General features: G+C 47.9%; 1 protein-coding gene across 1 annotated transcript in view; it reads left to right on the top strand.

The window, feature by feature from the left end:
- Positions 1-16,719, top strand: part of PFAS (phosphoribosylformylglycinamidine synthase) — a 323,630-nt gene extending 306,911 nt beyond the window's left edge. Inside the window, exon 29 of the mRNA XM_078652618.1 lies at positions 15,406-16,719. Within this exon, the coding sequence (XP_078508744.1) occupies positions 15,406-15,728 (323 nt within the window). The 3' untranslated portion in view covers positions 15,729-16,719. The remainder of the gene's footprint in view (positions 1-15,405) is intronic.
- Positions 16,720-18,486: the final 1,767 nt, after the last annotated feature.

Below are 18,486 nucleotides of genomic sequence, written 5' to 3'. Positions count from 1 at the left end.
ACATGCCTGGGGCACACAAGGTGTCCCTGTGCATAGGCCAGTTCAAACCGGTGCTGGGGCCTTCCAGCCCCCGTCCTGGCGCGAAACTGGACAAAGGAAAGGGGGTGTAACCACTCCCCTTCCTGGTTCCACCCAGAGGAGGGACCTAGTAGGTGATCCGGCCCCCCAGATTCGAATAAGAGTGGGAGCTGTGTCCTGAGACTTCAGATCATCCTGAATCAACTTGAAATACAGAAGAAGACTGGACTTCGACATTCTGCTGCTCAGAAGACGGAAGAGAATCTCCCTTGTGGCCAAGGAGGGACCACCCTGTGAACACAGGCACCAACCAGCAACTCGACGTCTGCTTTGCCGCCGCCTCCCGCCGGAGCCCGAGCCCAGAGCCTGACAAGACCCAGACTCCCAGACTTCTCACCGCCCGATCCACAGTCCCTGCGAAGAAGGGACCCGTGGAGGCATCGAGAGACGTGGGACCGGACCTCTTGGAAGACCCCCGAAACGCTGATTGCGCAGCATCAGAGGCACCCTCGACGCTGTGCTTTGGGGTTTGAGAAGCATCAACCTCGAGCAGCCCTTGCACCAAAGATCAGCCCCCCAGCATCTCCACGATCTGCGTGGGGCCCTTTTGCACCGTGCCACTCGACGCGCCATCCCGGCCACTTGCCACGTGGCTAGCGGCCATCTTGGCGACGAAACCTACAACTTTCACCGCAGGTCTGGTTGCTCCAGACTTGCCCTTGCTCCTGTAAAAGGGAGCACCCGCTCTGACCTTGCTGGTCCGAGTGGCAAGCCTTTTTCGATTCCTGCGTGGCTTGCATTAGCCAAGGCCTGTTTGCTTCAATCAAGTCGCCGACACCGCCAACAGCGAGAAGCCTGCGTGGGACAGCTCGTGACCGACTCCTGGACGTCCTCGACCCCTCGTGTCCACGTGGCTGCAGAGAGAAGCTACACCTCGACGCCTGTTTGCACCCGACATCGCCTGGTTCCGTCCTGGTTCCACGGTAGTCACTGGCTAGTGACTTTGAACATTGTCCCCTCTGCTTTCAGGTCTTCACCTCTTCAGATCCACCCTTGGATCCACCGGAACTCTTCACATCGAGCCGCCTGCAGCATCTTCAGCTCCAAGCACCATCGACCTGCGTGACGAAACCCGACACTACTTCGACCCTGTGCACCCGCTTCCTGTGGGTGAGGTAACTCAGCTCCGCCGGTGTTCCCACACTGGTACAACACCTCTAGTGTCTGTGTCCGAAGTTTCATCCTTCTAGGTCACTCGGAAGGTTCCTTAATAACTAACTTTGTAACTTTTACGCACCATTGACATTGCATTGGTATTGCGTGCGCTTTCCGCACTGCACTCGAGTCCCGCGGGCCTTTCCCGACTTCTTCACTGCTAGTCCCGATCAGCTCCAGCGATTCCCCAGGCCCTAGGCCTCTTCACTTTCCTCATAGTGGTTCTTATACCACTATTTTAGTATATGGTTTAGGTGGCCCCTAGGGCTCATCCATATTCGTGCAACTTTTGTGTATTTAAACTGTGTTTTGTTTTAACGCATTTGCTTCTGTGCTCATAAAGAGTATAGGGGATATTTGTAGAAATAAATATATATATATTTTCAATATATATCTGTGTGGTGTCCTTTCATTTGGTATTCAAGGGGATTGTGTATGGTAAAACAGCTTGCTTCACATGCCTTTACAGAGTTTAGCCTAAGACTGCTTAGTCCATGCTACCCCTAGGATAGCTTGTCTATAAGGTTGACTTTACAACCTGCACCATAAGGGTTGCTTGGCATGGTACAAGGTGAGCAGCATATACCAGGCCAACTTCTCACACAGATGACCTCCTCATCTACGTCCGGGACATCGAAGCTGACCTTGCCCCCATGGGGGTGACGCTTACTGAGTTTGCAGATGCCTCGGGACTCCGAGTGAACTGGGACAAGTCCACGGTCTACCCCTTCCGCCCGGATTTGCCGCCCCGTGACGTTAGGCTGGGGACTCATAGACTCTCATGGTCCGCGGAGGCCCCCCGTTACCTCGGTGTCCGCCTATATCACTCTCCGTCCGACATCTTCGACGGTAATCACCGTAGGGCGCTAGCTAGCCTCCGCCCGACTGTTGCCTTCTGGACCAAGCTCCCGTTGGCCCCGGTGGGGCGGATAGCCCTGGCAAAAATGGTGATGCTCCCCCGGCTCCTCTATCATTTCACTAACCTGCCTGTGGTGCCACCTAGGTCCTTCTTCCGAGACCTCGACTCTCTCCTTGGCACCCTTATATGGGGCTCAGGTGGACGCAGAGTGGCCCTGAAAACCCTCCAACTCCCCACAACTCAGGGTGGGCTCGGAGCTCCCTCCTTTGAGTCCTACTTCCTGGCGGCGCAGCTCCAATGGCTGTCGTATTGGACGGCGGACCGCCATACCCAGGAGACTTACACCCCTATCGGCAGAGTCACGACCCCGAAGCTCATCCGTCTTCTCCTCCCGGGCACCAAACCACGACGTACATACCCCCTTCAGGTCGCGATAGCACATCGATGCATGATGCGGATCCACCGGGTCTCCCCCGAGAGGACCCCGTACTCCCCGTTGCTGCCGCTGGTCGGCTGCCCCAGACGGGATTCCTATTTCTCGGCCCCTATACTCGCTGAATGGACGCACTGCGATATCACGGACATGGAGTCGCTTTTTGAGGAGGGTCAGCTGAAATCGATCGACCGGCTGGTCGCCGAGTTCGAACTCCCCCCAGGTCAATTCCTTAGATATCGACAACTACTTGAGGGGTTCCGTCCTCACCATAATCTCCTGGCCGGCGAACCTGACACGCATCCGGTCATACACGCTATCCTGCGCATGGGAATGGGATGCTATTTAATCACCTGGCTATACAAAGCGAGGGAACTCTCGTACGCTCCCCTGGCGACCCTGCGGGCCACATGGGAGGAAGACATCGGGTGCGCATTACATGACTCGGAATGGACCAAGGCGCTTGAGGCCCCGAAACGCGTCTCTAGGAACGCCCGTTTCAAGAACATCCAATACTGCATACTACACAGGGCATACCTTACACCGGCGCGACTGAAAAAGTTTTATCCCACAACACAATTCCTATGCCCCAGATGTCATTCCCCCGATGCAGATTTCCGTCACATGTTTTGGAGCTGCCCCAACCTCCAATCCCTATGGCAGACGGTACACGACACACTGAAAGATCTCACAGGCCTTACAACCCTGGCCTCCTGGGAATCCAGTGCACTAGGCATTTCCCACATCCCCAAACAGGTCCCGGCGCACAGACGCTTTGTATCCTTAGCGCTGCTACTGGCGAAAAGATGTATAGCTATGCATTGGCGATCTCGGGAGGGTCCCCCCATAGCGGCATGGACGGGGGCGGTCTGTAAGTGGGCGGTGGCAGAGGAGGATGCCCTTCGGGAGGAGGGGGCCAGGGGCGCACGCAAACATCCCATCTCTATGGAATGGGCCATGCTCCTCCATAGCTTCCGGCAGTCCTTGCGCACTGATGACCCGCCTACACCTACAGCCCCCACCACCACCACCTGCCCCGACCACACCTCCCCCCTCCCCCACTCGAGTGAGCCCATAATCCTGACCTGATGCCCTTCTACTTGTGTCGGACCCCGGTGCTCCACGCCCCCTCATCACCACCCCGACCCCATGTCGATCGTCCCGTTGCCCACATGCATGGGATACCTCCGCCCTCTGGCCGCTCTGCCTCCCTATGAGCTACCATTGGGGACCCCCTTGCCACCGGACGCCCGACACCCGTCTCCTTCTGCCATGCTCTTGCCAACGCCTATATGCTCCCGCCCACAGTTCCGTCCCCCCAGTTACCTGGCAACACCGCTGTGCGAACTATACAGGCCCCGAACCAACGACCCCTATGGTGGGGACTCACATGTCTATTGTTAATCTTCCTTCTCCCCCGCGGAGATTGCCTCCTGTATCCCAGCCTGAATACTTGTCTGATTGGTCTGTAAAGTTCAGTGGATGAAATGCCAAATTACACAGGTTTTATGTACAGGAAAGTTGCGCGAACGGCTAACCGCGGCTGAATGTTGACGCCACGCCAGCAGCTGATATACACTGTACCCATATTTGATGATGCAACAATAAAAACAAATTTTTTTAAAAAAAACTGACTGCTTGTTTCTATTACTACAACTCCTAGGTATCTAACTCAGCATAAAGAGACATACTAACCTAGAAAATTAAAATGGACTGGAGTTACATAGCGGTTTCCTGGTGCCCATCTTCGTTAAATGTTTAATTTAGGCATAGATTCGGCGACCTTGCAAAAAAGATACAGATAAAAACGGAGGGGACATCTATATTAGCTATTACACCTCAGCAGTGACAAAAATCTATCTAATTCGCTTGCGCTCTTATCCAGCACACTCCTCTCCCTTAAACATATCTCATTAGGTATCTGGCTCCACACACTACTATACTGCTACTCAATGGACTACTCTAGCTTCCATATAGTCCTACTTATAGGACACTAAACGACATACTCAAGTATTTTATTACATACTTGCAGCACAGCTGCATGTCATGTTAGGACCGGCTTAAGTTTACCTTGCTTGCATATAGACTTAAAATCAAACGCTCGTACATAGCAGTACTGACGTATTAACAAGGAATTGCTATCTTCCAACTACATATTTTAAACATAACACCTATGCACGTCTTCGACTTATAAGTCTTTGCACAAAGCTTGGGGAGGGCTACCCTACGAAAATATTGCAGCGTACACTACATTCCAAGTGCACTACACGGAAGCCTCTCCCTTCCGGGTAACGAACTTAAGGACTACGGACATACACGTCCATGATTAAATAAAGCCTTCTGCACGTACATGTTGAACCACACAATTCTATTAAGAAACGACCTAAATACAACAGTTTATTGCCATGCTCCCAAATGGACGAATTAAATGCCATACACCTAGCCGGCAAATATCGGTAGACTGCATGTACTGTGACATTACACCTAAAGGGCACAAAGGTCCCATATAAGGCTGGGCAATTCGGACGCCATGTCGTATACCCTGACAGCCTAATTTCATAGCAATTCTACTGAATGCAAGCCTTAATTTTGTAATATAAAAGTCTATTTCTATTCTGCCTGAAAAACAACCTATTCATTACCATGTGCCTACCAGAACACAATTAGAACCCTGCACTTGTGTAAGTTAATATTAACACAATGTGGGTTCATACGCCACTTAATACTATTAATTACCACACGTATTGACATACTGTTATATTTCAATATATGTGCCCAATTACCCACTAGTGACCATAACCTTACTTATGTAGAATGAAATGATTCATACCTCCTAGAGTATGTTTCATATCTATATGTGCCCAATTACCCACTAGTGACCATAACCTTACTTGTGTAGAATGAAATGATTCATACCTTCTAGTGTATGATCATACCTATTACTTACAGTCCAACTCATTTAGCATATGTCTAACTTACATATTTCTCCATATGTGATATTGTCATATGGTGATTGCTTATGCTAACCACCAAATGTGTACCTGCTTAATCCATATTGCACCTTGCTAACCTTATCTGCTGAGTGAAAACCACCCCTTTTAAATGTTATTCAAGTTAGGTGTTTTCAACTTGAAAAATTAGACAACACTGATTCCTCTATGAATCTACTTAATAGCCTGATCTCAGGGTATTTCAAGATTCAAACCATTGACAGAAGTGCCCAAAACAAAAATCCAATACACTTCTCTAAGTTTTCTAGTTGCTTCTGAAGATTTACCTTCTTTCGGACAAATTTTCTCCACTATATACCAATGCATGTCTTCAGGTGCATGGCTTTTCTCTATATATGATTACCTATTTATGCTTCTCTTTTTGGTGTTCATTTATTTATAGTAATTACTTGTTCCTGCCCAAGAAGGCATCGGGACACTGCTATGTAAAATAAATATAATAAATAATAAAAATGATAATTAGAGAAATGCTATATTCAAGTAACTCTTGTCACACGATTTGGAACTCATAATTAACCATAGTCGAACTACGGCTAGGAGATTTTGTTTGTGTGGCTGCATTCAGAGTGAAGTGATGTTCTTTACACTAGCTGGAAACCCCTAGGTCAGACCTACTGCTCTATGCGTGTTGGTCTCCACCTTCTGCAAACTTGAGCACTGGTCTGCTAAAAAGATTGCCAAGTATGGCTAGGGCTTAATAAGGTGCAATAGCAATTTTTAACTGAATATGGTAGATAGCTGCTGATCAGTGTAGATTACAGTAGCAGGTTGGTGGCATTTGCTTGAGCTACCAACTTTTTACAACAGCTGGGATTCTGCAAACAAAAAAAAAGTGAAACCACGGGTCAGACACCTACATTGTGCAATTGTTTGGGAGTAAATGAGACACTCCTTTGGTGGGTGTACCTTCTGACTCTCTAGCTGGCATAATAACAACGTTTCTTTGTTTTACCTAGAAAAAAAGAGAAAATAGAAACTCCTGATTCTGATGGATCTTCTTCCACCAGATTCTTCACTGTATAAATTATCTTAGCATACAAGTTGAGCAGGCGTTGCCTGGCAGGTCATGAGTGGGTCCTACATTCCTAGGTGGCACACAGCTTCTTCCAACAGTGGGGAGAGTCCTGGCTAGATTTTTTCACCACCATTAAGAATGCACAATGTCGAGAGCTTGGCGCATTGGAGTTTCTGCAAGAAAACTCATTAGGAGAGACATTCTGGCTGGAAAGGAACACTGGACTCCTGTACGCGTTCCCACCCTTGGCTTTCCCTCCATTTGTTCTGAAAAACATCAAGAATGACCAGGCCAAAGTCTGGATTGAGCTAGGAATGTGTGGTACCCGGAACTTCTTAGCATAGACATCTGTTTTCCAGTCAGGCTACCACTTCACATGGATCTTCTGATGCAGATGCAGGCCAGAGTGCTTCAACAAAATCTGCACACCTCCATGCATGGAGTCTGAATGGCAGGGACTGACTGCATTTTATCTGCCCCCTGAAGTGGTGGAGGCCAAAGCCCATTGCGCCAAGAACCGCCTCTAGGAACCCCCAGTCCACAAGGAGGATCGCTAGGTAGGGGGTAAGCAAGTGACTGTGAGCCAGGGCTAGTTGTAGCCGCCGGAGACAGTTCCGGGTATCGCGTGAGGGCATCAACCCACATTGGTCGGGATGAACCAACGCGGACAAGTGGGGTTTGAGCCGCTGGGCGTGGAACGCGGCAAACAATTTTAGTTCTGTGTTGATAAGGGAGATGAGACGGTAATCTGTACACCGTGGCGAGGGTAGCTGGGCCTTAGGGAAAACCACTATGGTGGCCCAATCAGTCTCGGGAGGGAAGGAACCCTTTTCAGCTGCCTCCTGGAACAAATGTGCCAGGTGAGGAACGAGAGTGTCGCAATATAGAGCATAATATTCTTGAGGGAGGCCATTGGGGCCCAGCGTCTTGCCAGAGGAGGTAAGGGTGATCGCCTCCCCAATTTCTTCTTGGGTGATAAGGCGGTCTAGATCCTTCTGAACAATGGAGGTCAGGCGAGAAGGGCAGTCATTCCCAATCCCCAATAAGCCTGAGAGGGAGTGTGTTAGAGTTCTAGCTGCATAGAGTTGGTGATAGTAGGAGGCAAAGGCGCAGGCCATCTCCGTTGGGGAGCGGCACACCGAACCATCCAGAGCTATGTTTTTGGGCATTATGCGATTCGCCCTGGGGTAGGTGGCTAGCCTGTGGAGAATTTAGCCTTGTTTCTCACCCCAACCGTACACCCTGGCAATGGATGAGCGCCAGAGGAGCTTAGCCGCTTCCAGTGAAAGCTGCCGAAGCTCTGTACGAATATGATCAAGAAGCTCACTTCGGAGGCATCCGAGGTTTGGCCGGAGGATCACCAGTGCCTCTCGCAAGGTAATCTGCTCTAGTTGTGCCTGCCGCTGACGCTTGAGCTGACCCTTGGCGACCCCTCTAATCGTGGCCTTGCTGGCCTCCCAAAGGGTGCTCGGTGAAGACACCGATCCCTCATTAGTCTGAAAGTAGTGCTTGAGTTCTTGTTCCACCACCTTCCTGAAGTCCTTTTCCCGAAGGAACCAAGCATTTAATCTCCACATCTGACGCAGTGAAGCGGGAGGGAGCCCGCATTTAGCATCACCAGGGAATGATCAGAAATACCACGGGGAAGGATGGAAACATCTTGGATCTTGATACAATCAGTAGCGGGGACAAAAATGGCATTGATACGTACCTGAGTGTAGTGAGCTGCTGAGGTATGTGTGAATTGTTTGGAGTGTGGATGCCAGATGCGCCATGCATCGCAGAGACCCAGTGATTCAGACCAATTTGTCAACTGTCTCGCTTGCACCTGTCTACTCTGAGAAGGGGGCCCGTTGAGTCCAAATCAGGGGAAGAAAACGCATTAAAGTCGCCCCGAGGAAAATGGAGCCCAAGGGCACTGAAGTCAGGAGTTCGGCGGAGTTTGCTAGGGTCTATGTTAACATGATGGAGGAGAGTAGAATGATATAAGGTTAAGCGGGTCACCATTCATTGTGCCGCTTATGGCCAAGAAGGTGCCCTGTGCATCGTGGATTACTCGTGTGGCCACAAAAGGAAGGGAACGTTTCCGCAGGATTGCCACCCCGCGGGAACCTCGGGTGAAGCCCGAGGGCCAAACCCTGTCGTACCCGTATCGCGCTAAGAAGTGGCAATGATTACCCATCAGATGCGCCTCTAGTAGCAATAGGACCTCCACCCCCAGGTGCTGCGCGTATCTCAAGACAGCCATGCGCTTAATTCAGTCTAGAAGGCCGTTGGCATTCCAGGACATTACGCGCTGGGAAGCTCTTACCAAAGGCGCATCAGGCATAGTGGCAGATGGTTTCAGTTGCGGAGGGAGGATCCACAGAGTAGCTCGGCCATGAGCTGGGTCGACAGGAGGCTTGGTCTGGTACCCAGAGAGGAGTCTTTGAGCCCTACAGGGATTGGAGCAGGGCATCATGTGAGTGCTGGTGCAAATAGCCAAAGGAACAACAAAACACAAAAAATAAAACTCGTGACAACGGTCCCCCCACCCTAACCCTACCCCCACCCTATACTTCAGGAACGGAAGCATCTGTCGCCCTAATTGTGGAAAACTAACAAATGACCAAACTAAAACGCTTGGGAATGGGGAAGCGTGGAGTACCTCTCCTCATGACAGGATGTACATAATCGAGTCCATCAGGAATAGAAACTGTGATGCGCCAATGCGCCGTCTCCGACTGCGGAGCCAGGACCGGCAGGCAGAGACAAGTTCAACCTGTAGACCAGTTCAAGCAGGGTCCCTGAGAAGCATTGGCCCCCACTCAGCCGACACAAGATTCCCCCAGCTTACAGGTCTTCCAGTCGTTGACCCTCCGGGGCCACAGGCCGCACCACGTCCGCCACGATCCGGCCACCAGCACTCTCCGACCCCCGCCGCCAGAAAAGGCGACTGAAATTGCAGGAGCGCCGCTGGGAAGCCAGGCGCAGCCGCAGGGTTCCGCCCCAAGCACGGGCAGAAGAGCAGCCCTGCGCCAGATGCTCCGTTTCAAGTACCGCCTCTTGCCACCGCCCACAAAGGATCGCAGCTGGGCGAGCGAGGGAGCACGACACAGGTGGCGCCCAGGAGGAGACAGCTCACCACCAGATACCCCGGTCCCAGGGGGGCTCCCCCGTATTCTCAGGCACCTGGATGGAAGATGAGACGGCACAGTTCAGAGGCTGTAGACGCCGCAGCTCAGAGAGGGATGGCCGCCATCTTGAGTGCGAATCCCGGCAGCCAGCCGGGCGCGTTGTTGCGCTGTTGCACGGGGTTCTTCACACCAAGGGACTCGGTCAAAGATGCAGCACTGGAGCAGCAATTATTTCAGCGCCGCATGACCATCAGAACGGGCGGATTGTAGATGGATGGTGGAGGGGTCCGGGAGCACTCTCAAGGTGCATCCACCATCTTGGCCCGCTAAGCCACGCCCCCCATTCTAGGCATTCCTATGCATAATCAGAATCCTTAGGGCCATCAGCCAAGTAATCAGACATTGGCTATAGGTTTCGTCTGTCAAAGGTATTAAAAGAAGTTGGGTTGATTTCAACTGCAAAAGAAGTTGGGTTGATTTCAACTGCCTCAAATCCGGTTCAATTATCCATGCCTCCCCTATTTCCTGTGTTCTCTTGGCGGCCTCTCGCAGACTCATAGACTTGTGACTTTGTGCTTTGGTACCTATTCTAAAGGTGATAGGTCTGCAGTTAGAAAAATAAACCAAAAGAACAAGTTATTTACCTTGGCTAATGCATTTTCTAGTGGATACCCCCGTCCCACCCATCCCTGATTGCCTCACTGCCTTCCCAACTCCTCATTCCTTGGAATGGTCTCTTTTTTCTGTTCTAAAAAGGTCCCAAACTAGAGATATGCACACTGATACCTCTGATTATTGTTGAGCTCTGTGTCCAACGGCGCGGAATGAGTCTAGAAAGAAACTGACCTCAACGCACAGGGGTTGTACTGGTATGCAGCTCCATCATCACCTCCAGGGTACAAAAGGGCTGCAGCATGTCTTATACCACTCTAAGGGACTCCCATACAAATTGTATGCAGTCTGCCATTGCAGGCTGCGTATGGTGCACACCAGCGTGAAAACACGACATTGCACACGCCCCTGTGTGCCATGCCCAAGTCACTGCATATGATATATGTAAGTCACCCGGCAGAAAGCCTTTCAGCCCTAGGGTAGGGTGCATTGTAGTATATGTGATGCCCTGGTGACATCTAGTTCTATTGCAAGTGCACCGGGAAGCCATCCTAAGCTATGTACTGGGCATTGGTCATCACGAGTTAACCAGCTACATGATGGGGTCACTGAAATTACTGGTGTTTGGTATCAAACACCTTGTCTCAATGAATCTGTACTGATGCCTGTACTAGATTCATTATGGCATGCACCCAGAGGGCACCTTAGACGTGCCCCTGAAACTTTACTATTCTCTTAGTGTCCTGGCGACTTGACTTTTCCAGCCTCCCACAACAGACATGTTTCTCCTGCCAGGGAGAGCCCACACTCTCAAAGTTCCGAAACAATGCCTGGTCTGGAGGCAGGTGTTCACACCTCCTCCAGCAGGATGGCTAGTGATTTAGCATATCAAGGCCAGGGGCTTCAAAGCCCCTTCCACCTTTGATATGCAACCCCAGGTTCCCCTTGACCTGGGAAATGCCACCCTTTCCCTGAGACCCATTTGGCACCAGGACAGGCTGGAAATTAGATAGTCAGGAGGCATGTTACACTGTCAGGTTAGTCACACCCCAAGGTTGGACTACCTAAAATGAACATGAAAAGAAGGATTTCACCATCTTGGTTGTGGTGAAATTAGGAACTCTGGAACAGGGCTGTTTTTTTTTTTTTTTTTCTGGAACAGGGTTATGCCCACTCACGACAGGAAGTGGTCATATATGGTGTGTAGTGATCCCAGGGTCAGTACCCCATTGACTTCTACCCTTCGTTCCCCTTAATACCCCTAAATTGAGTATTTAGGATGCCCACTGACTCAAGGAAAACAGATTTGGCTTCCTAGGAACTGAAGAGGACAAAAGAGCAGGACCCACGAGAACTGAGGACTAATCACGAACTTGAAGCACAACCCTGCCTAATGGCTGGAACCTCGACAGTTGCAAGGACTCGACTCGTCCAAAAGCTGTGCACCCTCTCCAACGCTTGGAGGACTTCCCAGCACTTCGACAAGCAGTTAGCATCTCCATTTGGTTGAAGGAGCCACCCCCTGCATCTACAGGCACCAACAAGTTCCTTACCGGTCCACCGTGTTGCCGGGCATTGTGCCCACCGAAGGAGCAACACACTAGAAAGAGGTCTTCCATGCTCTAGAAGTTCAGATTCGTCTCCCTGCCAAGATTGAAGAGGCCAGGACCTCCTGGAGCTGCCAGCACCGATACCCTGGGTACTGGAGCATTTGCAACAACCAAGGCTTGCTGCATGCCCAGTCTGGTCACCGCAGACACCGACCTACCGACAAGGGACTTCAGGACCCAGGGCGACTTCATCCAGAGAGGCCCTGCTGCCCGGTTTCCTTTCTCTCTCTCTCTCCAGGTCACCCAAGAACCGTAAGAGCCTCTAACTTCTGCGACGTGCCAGACAAAATACCTCTGCACCCGTGCTCCCCAGCCCAGGCTTACAGAAAATCGATGATGTCTCCGTGGTCCTGAGACACTCAAGAGCGGAGCTTCCCTATGGGTTCTGCCAGAATGGTCCCCAGCCGCCCCTGCAACTTTTTTCTTACAGGTAGTTTTCCCAATGACTTTAACAGGTAGCATTTGAGATTAACGCCGCGTAAACACATCTGCACCTGGATACCCATGGGCAGGTCAACTTAAACTATAGGTGATTTCTTGGGCCTTGGCCCTTACTTACCTTAATTTCAGAAGACCAGTACTGTAAGACATTTGCAAGTGACCGTATGCAGCAAATGTTTCTCCTATAGGATAACATTACAGCGTTCGAGGCTCATGCATCAAATCTGACAGCTGTATTTTCAGTTTATGAATATAGTTAACTCGAAAAATACTTAACTGGTCTTGAAGATCTTTGTGTCTAAATTAACATAAAAATCAGTGTTATTTTTATAAATTGGTGTCGGATTTTTTTATTGAGTGGGTCTCATTTACTGACTGTGTATGCAGCAAAAGCTTAACACTCCACTTTGATAAACCTAAACTGCTCGACCACACTACTACAAAGAGAGCATTTGGGCTTTTTAAAGAAAGCCCCTGTAAACCAATAAGGGTTGTCTGGACTATTTGCATAGTGTGTCCCTTAGGTGCACTACATAAGTAGTCTTCTTCCGATAGATGTGCCATCATAACATATAAGGGGCTACCAGTGACATAAGTTCCTTTCCTTTCATGCCTTTGTTGATGTGGTTTCCTGAGCTTGAACAGTTTTCTTTTGTTTGTTGTTCTCACTGTTTTTGTCATTCAAGACTTATTTGGCAGCCTGTCCCCCCCCCCCCCCAACTTAAGCAGTCACTCAAGACGAATGTTGATTACTGACTCCTATACCCAACTGTCTTTGGTGCTTAGGTAAGTCACGTGATGCCTTAGCATGCAACCTTTGTGGCCTCATGGATCTAAAGTCCATAAGGAAGAAGAAAGTCAAATGTATCGCTTCATAAAGAGGTAGTTCAAGAACTTCTACCAGATCTTTGTCAAGGGAATGCTCTGCTATCCCATCTAGGACATGCTCTCCCCACTCGCATAACAATAGTAAAACAATAGAAAGAACAGCACTTTTCTAAAACATTGAATCTTTTATCCCCGGTACAATAAAATAGCAGTATACAGTGTAAAATATATAACAAACCATATATAATATAAAATGGCCATAGGCCTCAAACAACATAAAATGTTTAGTAATACATCCACTTCAGGAGTTGGAAGCTTAAACACTGCTACTCCCCCTAGAGGCCACCATAGCTCAGATTTCTACCTCTACCGCACATCGTGAGGGAGGGAGTCCCTGGTCAGAGCTCTGCTCTAACCTTTCAGTGTACCTTAAATTGTTTCCATTTTGTTTGGCCTTGGATTTGAACCAGCCCTATCTACAGCGCTAATGTACTGCGAGTTGTTTTAGAGAAGATTGTTACATTTATATGGACCAGGGAGATCTTTATGGTTTGACAAGCAACGGTCAACATTGCTGACAACGAGAAGAGATCTCTCTTTAAACCCTGTTTATCATGTGGAGCGAGAAAATTTACACTGATGATCCACACTGTATTTATTGACTTTATCCTAAGCATAAGTCAGTGGAGTGCAAGATCTGTAAGTCTTTCTCCACTAAGACTCTTAAGGAAAGAGAAATGAGGGTGGCATTATGTCTTATAAATAAAGATAATTTCCCTCCTCCTAACTGGGAGGATTCAGTGAGAAGTGCCCTCCCCAAGCACTCATGAAGGCAGTGCATAAGAGGATACTTTTACAGTTTTCTGAGCATGATCTATTTGGTACAGCACGTGCAGGGACTCACCTGTGACAAAAAAGGAGAAATCTTCAAGGGAAACCTCGTTGGTGACGAAACCATCTATGTCCGAGTCCTTAACTTCTTATTTGTCATCGGCGAAGATACCTTCGACGATGACACCATAGTTAAAAACACCGTAGATTACCACGACGACACCGTGTAGTCGAGCATTCCGTAGACGACTGCATAGGTGATGTTGAGCATGTCGACGTCCAGCATGCCATCAACAATTACCATACCGATGACGATTACCATTGGCGATGGCAACCGTACCATTGGAGACTATTGCCATACTGTCGACTCCATCACCGTTGGGAACCACGCAGTCAATAAATAACATGAGGAAAATTTTATTTTTCACCTTTGAGGGTGACATATTTGCCTCTAGCACATTTATGATAGTCATATCAAGAAGACAAGGCCAGTAATTAGGCCTCACTGACAGCTTACAGCCCAACGCAATTGGATGTGAGATGCCCCACATTTTGAAGAGGATGCAATGGACGATGTTCCCTACAATGAATATATGTGTCAACTTAAGTGCAAGTCTGGAAGTACTCAAATGGATTTACGGCAGAACCCACCTAGATATTACAGAGAGGCAGATGTGGTCCAAGTGCCAATGGACTTCTTATAAGCATTGCAACAAATTATTAATTTGTTGCAATGCTTATAATTATTGATTTGTTTACTAAATTATTGCTGCAACAACCCTCTAATAATATTAACATGGGGTTACCTGCTGCTCCAGTCTCCTCAACTTGCTCCTTTACCTGTGTCACCTCCAACGCCAAAGGGATTGGTCTATAGAGAAGACATGGATGATGTTTATTCTAATGGTTCTACCTATTCTGATGTAGGAGAGGAAGTTGGACTACCACCAGATGGTGATGGAAGGGATGATAATGGCCAAGATGTTATTGTCCCAAGTGGAAACCATGGACAAATTCCACAAGATGCTATAGAGATATGTAATAAAACTGAAACTAGTAGAATTCTGCAATGGGAGAATATTTATGAGAGTGAATGAGGAAGTGGATGAAAAGTGAAGTATGAGTGGACTTCAGACTGAGTTTGAAGCATCTGTCCAAAGGGAATGAGGGGTCTTTGAAAAGGTGAAGAGGGCATTTGTGGAAGATGGAGAGGAAATCCTTGTACAAACTTTGAAAAGGGTACGTCACCCCTTTCCAAAGAGTTGCCCGGTGTATTATAACACACCCGGTACTCTTTGGGGGATCAGGACCACTTCATAGTCTGTGATGTGGAGCTTTATATTCATTACATTCCTACACGATTGAAAAGATAATTTGAATTTGAATTCTTATCTCTTCCTCTTGTCACTCCTGCAGGTTTAATGCGATTTCGCAGTGAGAAGATCTTGCAAGATGTAACATCTCATCAACTGGCCCCTCTCCGGTATACCGATGACTGTGGAGAGCCCACCCAGGAGTACCCTATGAACCCCAATGGCTCACCTTTGGGCATTGCAGGGCTTTGCTCAGCTGATGGCCGCCATCTGGCTATGATGCCACATCCAGAGCGCTCTGTCCTCACCTGGCAATGGCCTTGGATGCCTGAGGACTGGCGCAACGCCCTCACCATCTCACCGTGGATGCGCATGTTCCAGAATGCCTGTGAATGGTGCCATAAGAACCCGAGTGGCAGCCTTTAATAGGGATTAAGCAGAGCACATTCTGCCTTTTCATTCCAGACTTTTATTCTGTGTCAACCAAGTATCCCAGACTCTGCCTGAATAATAATTCTGCATGTGCGCTCTTGAGAATAACCTAACTTGTCATAGAGGAGGCATATGTCACACATCAGTTCCTGTTTCCTCACGAAGGTGCTGTTGAAGTCACTCTCCAGTGAAGGTTTCCCACTTTTCAGGGAGAGTACAAGGATGCATTAGTGGAGCACCAGCATTCCATGAAAGGGCTACTACGTGTGCTCTAATTTTTATATTTGGTGCAATGCTTTGTTTACTCCTTTCTGAAGTTTCAGCCATCAACCCCACACTGTGTGTGCACTGCAAAGATGCTGGGACAATGAGTCCTGAGGGAGCCTGAAAGTTCCTTCACATCTCTATTTTTTAACGGTTTAGTTCGTTTGCATAACTAATTTGTATTGTGCCAAGTTAGTTGAGAGACACTTTGGGTCCTATTGATTATTTGAACGTCAAAGTAAAATAAATGCCGACTAGTGAGTGGTTAAAAAGTGTCTGTATGTGACTGCAGATATATAAGTTCATCCCAAAGAGGATTTCTGGGAGTCAAACATTATCAAGGTAAGAGGATTTCACAGGACATTAGGACAGCCACTTCTAACTTTTCTGAAACTGAGTAGTCCTGCCTAGTGCCAAGCAGTCACTTTCTCCCTGTTGTTCCACATTTATCCATTTTAATGTGACACCACTGAGCCTCTGATCTCCAGCTTGGTGGAGGTCCAGCGTAGCTCCTGATTTTCATGACTTCACTCTCCAGCGCTTTGAACTTCGGTTGACTACTAAGCTTGTGGGCCTAAAGCCCAGCCGTCGCCAGGAAGGGTAACCTCAGGGTTCCTCAGTATTAGCCAAATATGCCTGCAGCACTGGAAGGTTTTACAATACAGACTTTCTTAGAAATTACTCTGAAAATATTGATGCAAATAAATATATTGAAAAACTATGCTCTCACATTTTCTTCTTCGTTTTGACATACATTGTAAACTGTGATGGCAGTTAATGAGAGAGAGAAAAAACTGACGCTCTTTATCCATCAGTAAGAAATGAAGTGAAAAGCTTTAAAAAGAAGCCTTTTTTTAAGCACTTTTTTTTCTTGTTAGGTAAAGGTGATCAAACATACCAAACATCAACAAAGTGCTACAATGTTTTTGTAAATTTCATTTCTAAACTCTGAACCCAAATAGTCATTAAGAATTAGATATTGGCAACGACGTGGTTTCCCATCAATTAGTCTGTGCCTTTAATTTCCTCCAACCTCATCAAGTATGTCAGCTTCCCGTTCTTTTGTAATGTGACTCTTTGCTACCATTAGCCGAAGGGAGCCACAGAGTTAAGATAGCTCTAAGTATACACCATTTTGAATACCAAATGTTTTGTTTTGTTGCATCTACCTAATCATTGCTTCCACTGTTGAGAGCTCATTAATGATCTTGCTACCATGGTCTGTATTACTCCCCCCAAAACAACTGTCCCGGAAAAAACACGCTCTCCCTCCTTGTATCCCAATAAGGCTGGACTTCCTGTCAATCCCGCCTTAAAGAGTCTCTTTTTATAATAGTAGGCCCTATGTTGGATCTTGAGTTAGATGAGCCACAATTCTTGCTCCCTTGAGGCCTTCGGAATAGTCAGGCATATTATTCAGGGTTATGTACATAGCAGAGGCTGCCCCTTTAGTTTAGTTACCTGTTCTGTCAGAACCCTACCTTCCAGGGGACTGAATTCCAGTAGTTCAGACACCTCTAAGGAGTAAGTTTTCTGGCCATCTTTTAGTTGTGTGTATTTGTGTTCCTAAGAGGGGATCCTGTTCGTACTTAGTCACTTTTGTGTAAGCATATTAATTTTTACCTGCCCCGCTAAGACCCCTATCTTGGAGATACCAATGAGATGCCAATCCCTGAATCCCTTCAACCTCTTCCCATCTTCCAAGAGTATTCCAAGCCTTTCCTTGGTGACTTTTTTTCTAGTCCTGAAGTGGTGTGGTCCTGGTCCAGGCACAGATTAACACCTGCATTGCAACAGGCAGTCCTTTATTCCCTGCAACAGCGACAGAGTTTTCTCCCTGCCGACATTATGGTCTTCTCGACGGATTTTGATTCGGCCAACCATAGTTTGACTATGGCAGAGACCACTCTATCTCTGCCATGCTCAAACTTCTCTCATGGAGCAAAGGCCTTCTGAGATTGGCTATATATCTGCCCACATAATTTAGATGGGCAGACATATAGCTGTTTTTCAATGCCCAACACAGTCTGAGAAAACCTGGTGGGTAAGGGCAATGAAAAGTGCTCAATGCCCCCTCCTCCGTTGGAGGAAACTCCCATGGTGAGGTTAGCATTTTTTATACACAAAAACAAAATCTCTCTTTATAGTTTTCTTTTTGAAAATAAAAAACAAAATTTTAACTTTGCCATATGCCACTGTCATGTTTGACGAGTTGTCTGGTAAAGTTACAATGCGTTGGCAGGCGGTACGTCCTTCAGGACAGTGGAGTAACTTTCTCCGTGGTGGAGAACAGCCATCCATCAATATCAAAATCCTGCCTTTGGCCTTTAGTGATATCAGCCTTGCTTCAGTACCTGATTTCTAATATGAAAGACCTTTAAGCGATCTCTGTATCTCCAACTCTTGAAGGATTGATAAAAGTGTATATTCCTACTTTATATCTATGTAATACATGGAAAGAGTGCTCTGGACTATTATGCATTTCTTG

The sequence above is a fragment of the Lissotriton helveticus genome, chromosome 7, assembly GCF_964261635.1.
Source record: "Lissotriton helveticus chromosome 7, aLisHel1.1, whole genome shotgun sequence".
NCBI classification, from domain to species: domain Eukaryota; kingdom Metazoa; phylum Chordata; class Amphibia; order Caudata; family Salamandridae; genus Lissotriton; species Lissotriton helveticus.
Note: the sequence above shows the minus strand (reverse complement) of the source record. Positions and strands in the feature narration are given on the sequence as shown.